Raw genomic sequence first — 15839 nt, 5'->3', positions numbered from 1 at the left:
ATGCAGAAGGAATCTCTGGGTGGGTCCCATCTTCAGCATGTACTCTGGGTCCTGTGGCAAGGCAGAATGCAGAAGATATCATAGCTTATAAAGAAGCAGCACAGACTTTATGCAGTGTTGTATATTATTTAATTTGCATTTTTGTATATAAACTTGTACTGTATTGCACACTATTGTAAGCAAACTAATTATTGGTAAAGAAATCAGTAAAATACTTAAAGGGTTTAAAAACAAGGGTTTTAATGAAGTTGACAAGAAAATAAAAGAAGCAATTTACTTAATGAGATACAATTCTTTATGTTGAAAATGAGAGTTACATACAACTAGAGTACAGTTAAAAGATACCACACAGTCCAACACTTAATTCCTCAATTGTGTAAAATCAACAAGTCTCTACTGTCAAATATACAGTATTTCATATGGTGGAAAAGATTTTTGAAATTAAATACAGGCATCATGATATTCTTGTGGCTTTTATATATTTATGGTAGGGCCTTTAATACATTGTCAAAATTGTACTCCAATGAGATGTGAATGACACCTCCTTGTCTTTTGCCAAAACTCCTTTTATTTCGAGTCTAGTACTCCGTTTTAAGATTACCTTGGTTTTTACTTTCCATTTTTAACACATTTCAATAGTTAAGTACAGCATAATAAAGAATTAAGAGGGTATTTCAAAAATGTCCATCCAGAGTTGAAATCTCAGACATGCTGGAATTCGTCCCTTGCAGTTCTTAATGGACATCCAGAATGAAGTGTCACAACCCCTTTTTAAAAATACATACGCACACCCAAGACAAAGCATCTTGTATGTTATCAGATCAAAGTAATGGCTGAAATATAACAGAATCAAAACAATGATCTCCAGCATTTATTAAAACCTTTTCAAGTCCAGAAACAACAAAGCTACTGTAGAATTTATTGTATACACCTAGCATACAACAGCATGTCCTCAGTCTAAATGAAATACAAAAGATTTAACATTTTTCATACAAATAATGTCTTTAAATTTATTAATGTGACAGTATATTTATTACATAAAATTTGCTACTGCAAAGTATCGTATGCTTGCTTTGCACATACGTAGACAAGGGTGGACAAAAATGGCAAACAGACGTCTAAGGAGGGTGTTGTGCAAAACTGCTTGACAACTTAAAAAGACACACAGAATGTTGTATGGTACATCTCATTCCAAGCTGGAAAATGTCTACAGAGGTTCTCTTAAAGGAGTGTCATAGAGATTAAAAGGAAGCAATGCCAACAGTCTCATCTGCATCAGCCTTCTACAAAACACTCATGACTACATACCAATCTAGATCCATTTTAATAAAAAGACATCATTCTTGTATACATGTAAATTGATCAAAAAACATGAGCCTAGTTTATTTTAAGCCATATTGATGTGCCATCCTAAGACAGGCCACTGAGTTACCAGAAACTAAAAAAAGTTGTATTGATTTTTTTTTAAAGCACAAGATTGTGTGCTGAGCCATTGATTGTTCACAAACACAAGTGTGTGTAAAAGTGCTGGAAGCTAGCACATGGCAGCAATACCTTTAAGTCAGTTGGTGAGATTGTAACAAAGCTTAACTCAACCTAAATGAGTCTCTGCGTGACCATACATTCCATTTCAATGAAAGAATGAAATGAAGACACCACATTGCTGATGGTGGCAGTTTTAAACTTTGTCTCTCCCTTTCATGCAAATAAAGCGCTGCTATTAGGAACCATGATTGGAGCAGCACCTCATCCTCAATTTACTAATATAGTATACCAGAATAAAAACTTGGCATTTACTTCTTTTATTCTTCATAGTTAACAGAAATACCAGGTTTATCTAGCAACACATTGATATTTTAATACTAAATTTCCCATTTGCTAAACCATTTATTCTCACAGCTAAAGAGGTTTTTTAAAAAAAGAAAAGGTATTTTTCCCCCTTCATTAAAAAAGGGTTGAAATGTGAAATACTTCAGGAGCCCCAACACTGAAATTTCTAAAAAAAACAAACAAAAACAAAAACAAAACCAGTCCTAGTTTGACAATACTGACCAAACCTTGTGTTTCAGGTTTTAGGGTGTTAAAAAGCCATTTAGATAGCTACTTACTGAAATGACGGTAAATTAAGCATGGTTAAATATGGTCCAAAGCCCAGGCTGGATGGGACTGTTCCTGCTTATTGAGATGGTGCTTCCCATGGCACAGTATGCTTATGCCCTATCTACCTACAGCCCAGGGAGGGAAAAATTAGTATTAGGCAGGGAGAAGAACTGCCAGTATGTAGAAAACCAAGGCACGGGATCTAGCTACTTTACCTTACACAAGCTGTCCAATTTTGATACTAAGTTTGGTCAGTCTCCAGGAAGATGTGTTTAAGTCAATTAGCATACACTCATATGGTGATAAATACAACCTTCAAAAATGCTAATGATTGGCTAGATTTAGTTCAAGCTACTAAAAAAAAATTACAAACTTATGAACTGTAGCCTCAGACATGAGACAGACACAGAAGGATCGGCTGGCACAGACTAGAAGCAACACTTATCTTTCACTTCGGTCTAAGTCACGCTATCCAGAATACCTTCGGTATCATTCACACAAATACATTGTTCAAAATAAAATGGAGAATTCTTGGGTAAAAAGCTACTTCATTTTAAAAGAGGAAAGGAAAGAGAAATCAACAATATACAGAAACCAAAAGGAAATTACAGAAACCAAAAGGTTAAGTAGGAAAAGTGGTCTATAATCTGTGTTATAGCACAAAACGTGCTTGCTTAATTGTGCCTAGTTATAAGGGTTGGTGCAAACTGCACACATGGAAGATGGCAATAAAGACCTCAGTCAGCTTTGTGGAATGAAGTAACTAGGTAATTGTTTTGACATATGATGGTCTCAGCTCCACTTCATGAGTTAACAGAGTGCAAAGATCCCAATATGAGCCCTGATGTCCTGTTATCCTCCAGCAAGTACTAAAAGTCAGCAAATTCCTTTGCACACTTCTCCGTTAGGGACACACGAATGTCTTCTTCCTCATAGTCATCGAAGTTGCTGGTATCTCCAGGGCCTCTACACTTTGGTATGAACGGAGCTTCCACCTACATGTGAAACATAAGTATGGAAAACTGTAACTGCCAAACCAAAATAATTAACCAGAATACCAACTTGCAGCAAGAGCTTCCTGACAGAGAAATTACTACAACAAAAAGTAAATATGAGACTACTGAAACAAAAGAATTACAGCATTTATAGTTTTGGGACAAAGATAGTCCTCCTTTTTTAGGAGGTCACTTTCACTTTTTGGATGCAGGAGAATTAAGAACCATAAGAAATGAACTTTTTTCAAAATCTTACTGGTGAGCTATTTTACTCAGCTTTTGGAAATAAAAAGTCTACATAAAATAGGACTTTTAATGATTTCAAAAAAGCTGATTTTACAAACACTCTTCAGGCATATTATAGAAAAAGACTATTTAAGTATTGCTACACATATTTGCTCCAGCTGCCTTCTAGCTTAGAAAACAAGGTAAGTGGAGAAGCTCAAGCAATGTGTGGGCTGGTAGGGTGTCAGATGCAGTCTCTTATATCATTCTAATCAATATTTCTAATACTCAACTAGGACAAATCTATGGATAGTTAAATCCAGAGACGGAAGTCACAAATAGACAAGACAGTTCTTTCTATAAACCTGAAACAAAAAAAGATTGCAGAAAAATCTGAAATCTTAAAAAATAAAATAAAATCCCAACACGCACTGGGGGTTAACCTCCCCCCCAATAATAGAAATAGTGCATGTAACTTTAAGAAACAAATGCCTTGTCAGTGGCCACTGTGAGGTTGCTACACAACCTCAAGCCTTGGTTTCTGTCTGGAAAAGGAAGGGAGAGGGGACAAGGCATTTTCCAGGTCTGTTTTGGCATTTGAGGGTGAACCCAATGGAGCCAGGCTTGGCAGCAAACACTAAGTGACTTGATACACACAACTTGCATGACTCACTCAGGCCTGGTGGCTTGCTACTACAGCAGCCCCACACCACAAAAGTCAGTGTGATGTAGAGCAGTGGTCCCCAACCCCCAGGCTGCGAGACAGTCCTGGTCCGTGGCCTATTAGCAACTGGGCCATACAGGCATGGTGCTCTCAGCTTTGCGGTCACAGACCCGGGAAGCTGAGAGGGGTGGGATGGTGCATTGGCATGTGCTCTCCTGCAAGTGCAGCTTCCCAGCAACTTCAGCTGATTGGTGGGGGTCTTTAAATGGAAGGGAAAGGCAGTTCGGATATTTCTGCCATCTCACTGCCTAGTGGGGACATGGCAGAAGTGGCCCCAATATCTCCCCCAACATTTAAACCTTCCCCCCATGGGGGCCAGTGACAGGGGCACAGGGTGGCCTGGGGGGGCAAAACCCCAGTGTTGCCACCCCCCCTCGGTCTGTGGAAAAATTGTCTTCCACAAAACTGGTCCCTGGTGCCAAAAAGGTTGGGAACCGCTGATGTAGAGGTTAGAGTTTCAAACTAGGAACTTGGGGTTCCAGGGTCAAATCACCACTTTGACAAGAAACCTCACTGGGCAATCCTGGGCCAGTTATACATTCTCAACCTAGCCTACATCGGAGGCTTGTAGTGAGAATAAAATGGAGGAATGGAGAATACATGAACACATGAAGCTGCCTTATTACTGAATCAGCCCTTGGTCCATCAAAGTCAATACTGTCTGCTCAGACTTGACAGAGGCTCTCCAGGGGGTCAATCAAAGGTCTTTCACATCACCTACTGCCAGATCCTTTAACTGGAAATGCCAAGGATTGAAACTGGGACCTTCTGTATGCCAAGCAAATGCTCTACCACTGAGACATGGCCCCTGTTGTTTTGGTGCCCCACTGGGGCTACAGATGAACTAAATTACTAGTTTAAAGAATTTTATTAATAACATATGGTAACATTATCCATTAATAACTTTTTTATCTTCTATTTTTTATCTTCATATGCTATTTTCTAAATCCCCTCCCCCCGTTACTTGACACCGCCGATGTTATAAACTTAAAATGTTAACACTTAAAGGTACCCTTAAATCATATGAACCATATAAGCCTAGATTCATGTTCTTTTTTCTAATACGTAATCATTATTAAAAAATTGTTCAATGTCCTTTTATTTTCCATTGTTTTTCTACATAACCTCTAAACTTTTTCCACTCCTTTCTATAAACTTCCAAATCATAGTCTCTTAAGATTCTTGTTAGTTTATCCATCTCACTCCATGTTATTACTTTTGTAATCCAATCCCATTTTTCTGGTATTTTTTCTTGCTTCCATAACTGCGCATACAATGTCCCAGCCGCTGAAAGCAAGTACTAAATCAAAGTTCTATCTTCTTTTGGAAATTACTGATCAATATAGCTGAAGTTGGGTGTCAGATAAAAGGTAGGTAAATTAGAAAGGAGAAAAGTAGGGAAAGGATTACCAGATGCTGGGAAAGGGAAAATAGTGTGGGAAGGGTGATACAGGGGAAAGAGCAGTACCCACCGCAAGTTCTTTCAGATGCCCCACCATGCAATTGGGCCTGACTGCTGACCCCATACAACTGGACTTGGCCCAGCAGCTAGCATCATGTAACAGGCCATAGTTTTCCTGTGTAAAGGTTGCCCGGGAATGTAAAGAGGGAAGAGGGGGGACAGATAAAAGTAGGATGGCTGGTGGGTGGAAAGGAGATAAGGAAGCAGGAAAGGGGAGAAGCTATAGGGGCATTCAGGGAAGAGAAAGAGGAAATAATGGTGGAGGAGGAGATGAGATGAGATGCCCCTGCAAGACCTTGAGGGTCCTCCACATGTACTAACACATATCCCAATGGAGCCTGAACAAAATTATTATTTATCATTCAAGAATTTTTAAAGAGGTCCCAGCATTAGAATGACTAATTTTAATAAATACTGAATTTCAATTAAATAGGAAACAATTATTTAAGGCAAGGGTGTCAAACATATAGCTCCACAGGCCAGAACTGGCCTGTCCAGGGCTTTTATCTGGCCTGTGAACAACTGGTCATTACCTTTATTGTCAGATGACAGAGGCTGTGCCTTACGTCCCTGTACGCCATCCCAGTGCTAATGAGTAACGGATGGTAAGAATCAGGGAGATACTTTAAGGAAATACTGTAGGGAGTGTTAATGTTTTGAGCATGTTTGTATCTTGAGTAAAAATAATATTAATTGGGTTTGCCTGTGGATTCAGGTGGGGTAGCCATGTTGGTCTGAAGCAGCAGAATAAAGTTTGAATCCAGTGGCACCTGATCAACAAAGTTTTATTTTATTTTATTACTGCTTTTGTGTGCAAGCACACTTCATCAGATACATTGAATCCGTTTCCTCAAGCCTTACTTTTAGGCAGTGAGGGAGAGGGTTGCTGTCAGGAAGGGCCACTTGGGTTTGTCAGTGTCCTGTATAAAGTTTATATCCATCATACCTGGCATTACATTTTATGGCACACATGGCCCCAGTCTGACAAGGTTACATTTATGTCAGATTCAGTCCTCATAACAAATGAGTTAGATACCTCTGACTTAAGGGAGGAGGGGGGAGAAGATTTCACAACATGGACTAAATGGATATTTTAAAATGCAGAGAAGATTACCCATTTGGCAGGAACATTTGCTTAAGAGGTCTTCCTTAAAAATAAAAGAATACGCTGAGGTGTTAATTGCAGCCTGTCTTGTTATAATTAATGCATTACTGATTATAACTACTACTATACTGTCATGTTGTATAGCTAAACCACCAGTTTCTTTTTATAAACGATTGTTGGATTTCAGAATCAGCTTTTTCAAGTGTTTTTGCACAGAAAAGACTTTTGTATCACTAAATCACACACAAAAAATAAATCCATGACATGACCATCAAAATATGCTTGATCTACAAAAGGTCAGTCCAGCATAGATCATTCCAAAGATAAAAGCTTAATAAAAATTTAAAAAATGTTGAAAATATTTCTTCATGAAGTAACCAATTGTAGAACTACGTGATGGGATAATTTTCAGGCATTTTTAATCATAGCTATAATAACACCATGGTCTTGTGGCTGTTGAAAATGTTTCAGAAATCATCCCAAAAATTATCTCTTTCCAACTCTTTGTGTTTGAACAAGAGGAAAGAACATGTTGGTTACATGTTTGGAGCAGTGTTAGTGCTGGAGGAAAAAAAAAAGTTCATTTGCTGAAAGTGGACAAATTGAATATATATATTCAATATATAATTGCATACATATTCAATATATATATTTAATTTTTAAATATATATATTTAATTGCAGATGGGGGAAGGGACGACAGGGTGAAAATGTGTATTTGTTTTTTATGGAAAGGAAGAAGAGAGAGTGCTCAGAAAACAAAAGTTCCAAGAAAATTCCAGAGATGAAGTCTGTTAGTCTGTTACAGCAAATCTAAGGAGTTTTTGTGTATCCTAAAAATGGCCAGATTCACTGCAGCATACTTGTGGGCTACAGAAAACTTCACCACATAAACTGTGTGAAGTGAGTTATAGCCCATGAAAGCTTACACTGCATAAAATCTTTTAGCCTTTAAAGTGCCAGAAAGCTAACTTTTGTTTCAAGAAAACATGAAGCATTGCCCTAGATGAATATTTTGATATAGCTACCTCAAGATCAAAGCAAAATAGCCCATATTTAGATTTTAAAAACACTATGTGGTAACCTTAATTGCAGAAGGCTACAAAACTTTGCATTCCATTTTTAATAGTAATTTTATCTGAAAGAACCATACCTTTCTCTGATAAATGGCAATCCAATCTGTAGTGGCAAACCATTTGTGATTTTTTATGTCATTTACACCATTCTTGAGATTTCCATACCGTTTGGTCAAGTCTACCTGGAGTAAATTTCTTAGTAGATCCTTAAGGTCTGAACTGAAGTGAGATGGAAATCGTACCTACAAGACATACCACATTTTTACTACTGTAACATAAGCATATTTTGAAATAAAAGGCATATGATTTGGTTTGTATTTTGGGAGCAAAACTATGAAATAAATGAATTGTGAAATACAGCCTATTGATACAAGACAAAACAGAGTTAGGTTAGAATAGGTAGGTACTACAAAACAGAAGTCCCATATCTCTTTCTCTTCTCTCCCTCAGTAACATCTAGCAATATGAAACACATACTGCGCCATCTAGGGATGTTTATACCCACAATCCCAAATTTGCAGCGAAGATCACCTGGATTGTGGCTTATGACGCAAGGTCCATGAAGTCTTCTCTCATCAACCCTCTCACAACCCTCCACATGATTGTTGGAGGTTTGTGCATCTCATGTTGGGGCATGTTGGCCATGTCTGTGACAAACACACAGGCACCAATATATTACTACTGCCAAAGCAATGGAGGGGGATAGACTTCTGCAGCGCTGGAAACACCAATAGTGGCCCTCCAAAGCTTGACAGGCAGTTCTGGCTGTCACTGAAAGAACTCCCATTGTGCTCTATGACTGAATCTCTCCTCAACACACATGCAGCTGTTGTCTTTTGTCAGCAGCAGGCATGCCACACAATAGTTAGAATACAATCCGAGAGAGGTCACAACAAAAAAATGCAAGCTAGTGACCAATTTACTAAGAAGTATATAGAAATCAGTCCAAATGTCCAAAACATGTATATTCAAGTCCCAAAGTAGTGCGGTGACAAGGCAATTGATTAAGTACTTGTTACTTTCCAGTCTTCATCAGACCTGGGACCACTAACAAAAGAAAAAGAGGGACGCAGAGCGTCTCCAGTAGCAATTTCACTTCGGCTACAGCTCAGTATGTGGCTTCTTGTGCACCCTAATGGTGCAACTAACATGTTTAAAAAGGCAAACATCTAATTTACAGCTGCCATTACACAAACCTCTTAAAGGTAAAGTAACATATTTCTAATGCAACATGCTAAAAGACAAACACCACAAACTATATCACAGCAGATACAACATACAAAGTATTCCAAACAAAGAATGTCAAATCCCATAATTTATACAAAAGTATGTTATCACACAGACAAATTATGCACAGCACTCATAATATTATAAAGAAGACCATTCATTAAAAACATGTCAAATCATTGGTCATATTCAGTTCATATGGAGAAATACAATTCAACTGTTGTATCCAGTATGCCTCTTTTTGCAGCAGGATCTTGTACACGTCTTCATTTCTGTCTGTTTGTTCATATTTGTATAAGGTGAAAAATCTTCACAGTCATGATTCTTTTGCATAAAATGGCTGACCACAGGAGCTTCAAGCAAAGTGCCCTTTAAGAGTATGATTGACCGATTGGTATTCTCTAGATCTTCCTTACCACATTACAAATTCTGCTAGACAATCTGCTAAATTTTAGTCCTCATTGTAATCTAGTACTTCTCATCCTCGGATTCTGTTTTAGTAACTGTGTTCTATCTAGATTAGCAGCCCTTTTTCTAGCCATCCCAACATCTTTTTCTGGATAGCCTCTACCAACAAAATGAGATGCCAACTTATCACTATCCTCAAGGTAATCAGACATTGGGGTACTATTTCTTCTCAACCTTACAAACTGGCCATATGGTATATTCTTTTTCAAGGCACGTGGATGGAATGATGAATACTGTAAAAAAGCATTCCTATCTGTTGGCTTTCTGTAGGTTTAAGTTGCCAACTTATTCTCAGTAGTTTTGTACATAACTGTGTCTAAAAAGGGTACATCATTAGTGCTTTTCTGGTAAGTAAATTCCACCTTGTCATGCATTGTGTTCATCCAGTTCATGAGCTCTGTCACATATTTAGCAGATTGTCTAGCAGAATTTGTAATGTGGTAAGGAAGCATTGGCACATTGTAAGTAATATCGGAGGTTGTGAAATGCCACCACAAATAGGATTGCATCACACTTATTCCATTAGGAACAAATTCGTAAGATCTAGAGAATACCAATCGGTCAATCATACTCTTAAAGGGAACTTTGCTTGTAAAAGGTGTGCAATTTGTCATTTATCTATGAATGTCAAAGAATATTATTTTGCTGAAAAGACTAGACCATTTGTTCTACCCGCTGTGTTGTGTATTTGATCATCTGTGGGTGCGGCCTACGGTATGTTGGCAGCACTACTCGAGCACTTAGAGTATGTATTCTGGAACACAAGAGCAGACTTAGGAACCATGTGATTGAAGCTCCTATGGTCAGCCATTTTATGCAAAAGAATTATGACTGTGAAGATTTTTCACCTTATACAAATATGAACAAACAGACAGAAATGAAGACGTGCACAAGATCCTGCTGCAAAAAAGCATACTGGATACACCAGTTGAATTGCATTTCTCCATACGGCCTGAATATGACCAATGATTTGACTTGTTTTTTTATGAATAGTCTTCTTTATAATATTATGAGTGCTGTGCATAATTTGCCTGTGTGATAACATATTTTTGTATAAATTATGGGATTTGACATTCTTTGCATGGAATACTTTGTATGTTGTATCTGCTGTGATATAGTTTATGGTGTTTGTATCTTTTAGCATGTTGCATTAGAAATATGTTACTTTACCTTTGAGAGGTTTGTGTAATGGCAGCTGTAAATTAGATGTTTGCCTTTTTAAACACGTTAGTTGCACCATTAGGGTGCACAAGAAGCCACATACTGAGCTGTAGCCGATGTGAAATTGCTACTGGAGATGCTCTGCGTCCCTTTTTTGAAAATTGTGTAAAAAATCTATATAATTGAATCAATATGTAAGTATGATATATTTTTTTCACTGGAAGAGGGTTTGTGGTGTCTGAATATTGTTCTGATATTTTTGTATAATATTTTCTTTTGTTAGTGGTCCCAGGTCTGATGAAGACTGGAAAGAAACAAGTACTTAATTGATTGCCTTGTCACCACACTACTTTGGGACTTGAATATACATGTTTTGGACATTTGGACTGATTTCTATATACTTCTTAGTAAATTGGTCACTAGCTTGCATTTTTTGTTGTGTTACACAATAGTTAGAGGCAGAAAGAAAGAGAAGGGAACTGGAAGTCATTCCTCATGTGAACAGTGGGGTTGGAGGTGTTTAGTGCCAGTGTGATAGACTGCACTTTTAAAAAGCTCAGAAGTGCTGTACAAACAGCTGAAGGGTTAATTCTTCACAGAAGCCACAGAGCCTTGAGGGACAGGCTTTTCCAAGCAATCTGATAGGTTAGCATCAGCTGAGCAGAGAAAGACTTCTGAACTGCATGCTGAGGAGAGATTCAGTCAGAATACTTTAAGGTAGTTTAGGAAGTAATTCTAAGAAAGTCTACTCAGAAATAAGTCTCGTTATTCAATAGGACTTACTCCCAGGAAAGTATTTTTTAGGACTGTGGTACAAGATGTTTGTACAACATCATATCCAGATGGCCTTAAGAGAGCTGTCTTGCTAATAAGAGTGCGCCCAATTAGATATACCCCCAGCTCACAAGCAGCTGTTGTTTTCTATCGGCAGCAGGCACACTGCACATTAGTTAGAGGCAGAAATAGAGAAGGAAGGGAACTGTGATTTTCCCAGAGAACACTTTCCTTATAGCCCCCCTAAATCCAATCCTCACCAAACTTGACAGGCAGGTAGAGGAGAGTCAGCTGGAGACTCACTGTGAGTTTGGTATCTCTGGTTTACAGGACGGCTGTTCCACTGCATCACAAACCTCACAAAATGAACCAGTTCTGTAAACAGGAGTGTCCATGAAGTGTCATGGCTCATGTGGCCCCACAAATCACGAACCAAAATGAACCTCCATTTTTCCACTTCATGCCCATTCCTAGTATTGTCACACCTTTGAATTATGAAATTAGCCATGGAGGACAAGGATGATGATGATATTGAGCTGAGATTGCTATTTTCTAAAGCCAGTACTAGGTCTGTGTCTTACACTTTTCTTTGCACAGAATTGTTCCCCATTTCAGAGAGTTTTCCTCATGCAGCATTCACTACAGGAACTCACTTCACAAGGGAGGATCACATAGCACATGTGTAAGGTAGGTACACAGTTCATGTCTTAGATCCCTTTTGTACAAGACCTTTCACATTTTTTAAAGGTTTCATACTCCTTAAGGATAAAACACTGTCCTCTCATAGTTAATGAAGCCTTCCTCTGGGTTTTCCAAAACCTGTGTTGATTCCCCTCCATGTGCCCCGTTTTATTCTTTGGTTGTGTGAAACCTTTTTTAAAAAGTCCATTTGCCTTCAGAAGCCAAAGTGGGTTTAAGGAGTCCGTATGAAACCAGCCTTAGTTCTTTAATTTTATTAAAAGAGCATTAAAAATTGTAATAAAAAGATTAATTACAAACTCCATGTTTTTCCTTTTTTATACAACTCCCTCTCTCAAAATAATTAAACCACAGACAACTCTTTTGACTGGATGTTTTTACTGATTCCTGTGTCATCCCAGCATTATTTAAACCAGAACTGGCAAAGCAAAGGCATATTTAGCTAAGTAGAAGCTGGTTAGTTTTGTGGATAGCTCATAAAGTTTGCTTTTAGAACCCTAAGAATTACCAGACTGTCAAGATTGGTAAAGGCCAAAAGGTTATATATGTCCTTTACCATCCTGATATTCTATTTTATACAGATTTTAAACTAAAGGGGAAACACAAAGCCCTTTAAATCAGTAGCACTTAGATAACTATGGCCAGCATCAAAGCACCTATTGAATTAGTCGTGTATGGTCATGGATGCCTAGTTGCTTCAAAACCAGTTTCCAAACTGCATAGTAAGAGATACTTCAAACTACATCTTAGGAGTTTGCTTTTTAAATAGAAGTAATTAGACATTCCATCAGAGAAGCAGAACATCATATTCTACCCTAAAGTAGCTCTCTGGATCCTGCAGCACAGAAGATGTGCCTAGCTTCATGGGTAAACAGGGTATATCAGAAGCTCTGTCTGGCTTCCTATGAAGGACTGTTGGTGAATAAATTGTACTAGATTGGAGTAGGCAAGTGAGTTTGCCTCTAATACTGGAATTGTAGGCTACTAAACATCTGGTTCCAGCTCCATGAAGCATAACAAAGCAAACAAATTTAGGTAGTAGATTTTCAAGTGATTACTATCCTTTCTCCATAGCTTACTATCCTTTCTTGCTGATCCATGTGGGAACAAATGATACTGCCCGTCACAGCCCTGAACGTATTAGAAAAGACTATGTGGCTCTGGGTCAGAAGGTGAAGTTTCTGGGTGCACAGGTTGTTTTCTCGTCAGTGCTTCCTGTTAAAGGCCGTGACTTAGGACAAGAAAGAAGAATATGTCAAACAAATGACTGGCTATGTCAATGGTGTCATTAGGAAAGATTCAGATTTCTGGACCATGGGCTTACGCTTTTGAGATGGTGGTCTTCTATCGGGAGATGGTTTGCACCTTATGGTGGAAGGAAAAAGGGTGTTTGGTAACAGCCTTGCTAACCTATTAAGGAGGGCTTTAAACTAAATTGTATAGCGGAGCTAGACAATAATTCAAAGCCTCATATGATGCCAGAAACTAGGGATAAGAATATTAAAGATTTGCAGAGAGTAGCGCATATGCTAGGTAATGTTAATTTGCAGGTTTGTACAGAAACTAAATCCTCAGAATGCATAAAACGTGGATTCCAATGTCTCTACACTAATGCACAGAGTATGGGAAACGAACAGGAGGAACTGGAAGTCCTAATATAGGAAGGAGACTATGACATAATAGGCTTTACTGGAACTTGGTGAGATAACACTCACAACTGGAATATTAGGATTCAGGGGTTCAACTTATTTAAAAGGGACAGGCAAATGAGAAAGGGCGGAGGTGTAGCAGTATATGTGAAGGAGGTATATAAAGGTAAAGGTAAACAGTGATTTACCTGTTCTGGACTTATCTTGTATTAGTACCAACTGCCTAGGATTCAATTGCCTTGGAGAAAGGATGACACCATATGATCCTGCCTATAATAGATGTAGTAGCACCACTGTGATTTTATTTGATTTTTTTATTGTTATGGTTTTAATACGGTTTACTAATGTTGCCTCTATTTATTTTATGTTGTTAGCCGCCTTGAGTCTTCACAGAACGGGGGGATACAAATCTAACGTAATAAATAAATAAATAAATAATAAAGGTAGTCAGTCCCCTGTGCAAGCACCAGTCATTTTCGATTCTGGGGTGACGTTGCTTTCACAATATTTTCACGGCAGACTTTTTATGGGGTGGTTTGCCATACTTGTGAGAAAATATGTAAATCTGAGCATGGCAGCTCAGTTGAGAGTCTCTGGGTAAAAATAAAAGGAGTAAGAAATAACAATGATATTATTGTGGGGTCTGCTATAAACCACCAAGCCAGACTGAGATACTCCAACAACAGATTGCAAAGTTCTCCAAGAGAAGGAATACAGTGATCATGAGACATTTCAATTACCCGGACATCTGTTGGAAGTCCAACTCTGCTAAAAATGAAAAGTCAAATAGATTCCTGACTTGTCTTGCAGACAACTTCCTTTTCCAAAAAGTGAAGATGGAAACAAGGGGATTTGCTATCTTGGATTTGATTCTCACCAACAAGGAAAAATTGATTGAAGAAGTGGAAATAATGGGCACCCTGGGCAGTAGCGACCATGTGATTTTGAAATTTACAGTCTTAGGGAAGGGAAAGGCTATATGTAGTCAGACCTATAGGTTGGACTTCAGAAAGGCAAACTTTGATACACTTAGAACTATGCTGGGTAAAATCCCATGGTCAGAAATATGTGGGAAGAAGGGGGTTCAGGAGGGGTGGGAATTTCTTAAAAGCAAAATACTGAAAGTGCTATCACAGATGATTCTTTATTAGAAGAAAAAATGGAAAAAGCCTAAAGAAGCCGAGTTGGCTCTATAAACACCTCTCTAAAGACTTGAGAAATAAAAAAGACTCCATTAGGAACTGGAAGGAGGGCCTTATAACCAAGGATGAATATAAACAAATCACCAGTGCTTGTAGAGAAAAAGTTAGGAAAGCTAAAGCTCAGTATGAGCTTAGGCTGGCCAAAGATGCTAAAAACAACAAAAAAGGGTTCTTATGTTCAGAGTAAGAAAAAGAGCAAGGACATGGTAGGCCCGTTGCGAGGGCAGGAAAGTGAAATTGTAACAGGTAATGAAGAGAGGGCAGAACTGCTCAATTCCTACTTTTCCTCAGTCTTCTCTTCTGAGGGAAACGATGCTCAACATGGCAAAAACAAAACATACAAGGAGGGTATGAAATTCCAACCTAGGACCAGCATAGGATAGTACATAAACACCTAGTTTCTTTAAATGAAACTAAGTCCTCTGGGCCAGATGAATTGCATCCAAGGGTTCTAAAAGAGCTTGCGGATGTAATTTCTGAGCCTCTAGCTATTATTTTTGAGAATTCTTGGAGAACAGGAGAGGTGCCAGAAGATTGGAGGCAGGCGAATGTTGTCCCCATCTTCAAGAAGGGGAAAAAAGATGATCCGGGTAACTATCGACCCGTCAGCTTGACGTCTGTACCTGGAAAAGTTTTAGAACAAATCATCAAACAGTCGGTTCTGGAACATTTAGAAAGAATGGATGTGATTACTAAGAGCCAGCATAGGTTTCTCAAGAACAAGTCCTGATCTCTTTTTTTGAGAAAGTGACTACCTTGCTGGATCAGGGGAATGCTGTAGACATCGTTTATCTTGATTTCAGCAAGGCTTTTGAGAAGGTTCCATGTACTATCCTTGTTGAGGAGTTGGTAAAATGTGGTTTGGGTCCTGTTACCGTTAGGTGGATCTGTAACTGGCTGATAGATCGCACCCGAAGAATGCTTATGAATGGTTCCTCATCCATGTGGAGAGGAGTGACAAGTGGACTGCCTC

The 15839-nt window shown here is 38.5% G+C and overlaps 1 protein-coding gene across 3 annotated transcripts in view; it reads right to left on the bottom strand.

The window, feature by feature from the left end:
• Window positions 1–215: 215 nt before the first annotated feature.
• Window positions 216–15839, bottom strand: part of PRKACB (protein kinase cAMP-activated catalytic subunit beta) — a 97663-nt gene continuing 82039 nt past the window's right edge. For all 3 annotated transcript variants that reach the window (XM_060232113.1, XM_060232112.1, XM_060232114.1), the window contains exons 9-10: window positions 7764–7928; window positions 216–3095 (exon numbers count right to left, since the gene is read on the bottom strand). In XM_060232113.1, coding sequence (XP_060088096.1) covers window positions 2970–3095; window positions 7764–7928 — 291 coding nt within the window. In that variant the 3' untranslated portion in view covers window positions 216–2969. The remainder of the gene's footprint in view (window positions 3096–7763; window positions 7929–15839) is intronic.

Source organism: Heteronotia binoei, chromosome 2 (assembly GCF_032191835.1).
Source record: "Heteronotia binoei isolate CCM8104 ecotype False Entrance Well chromosome 2, APGP_CSIRO_Hbin_v1, whole genome shotgun sequence".
NCBI classification, from domain to species: Eukaryota; Metazoa; Chordata; class Lepidosauria; order Squamata; family Gekkonidae; genus Heteronotia; species Heteronotia binoei.
Note: the sequence above shows the minus strand (reverse complement) of the source record. Positions and strands in the feature narration are given on the sequence as shown.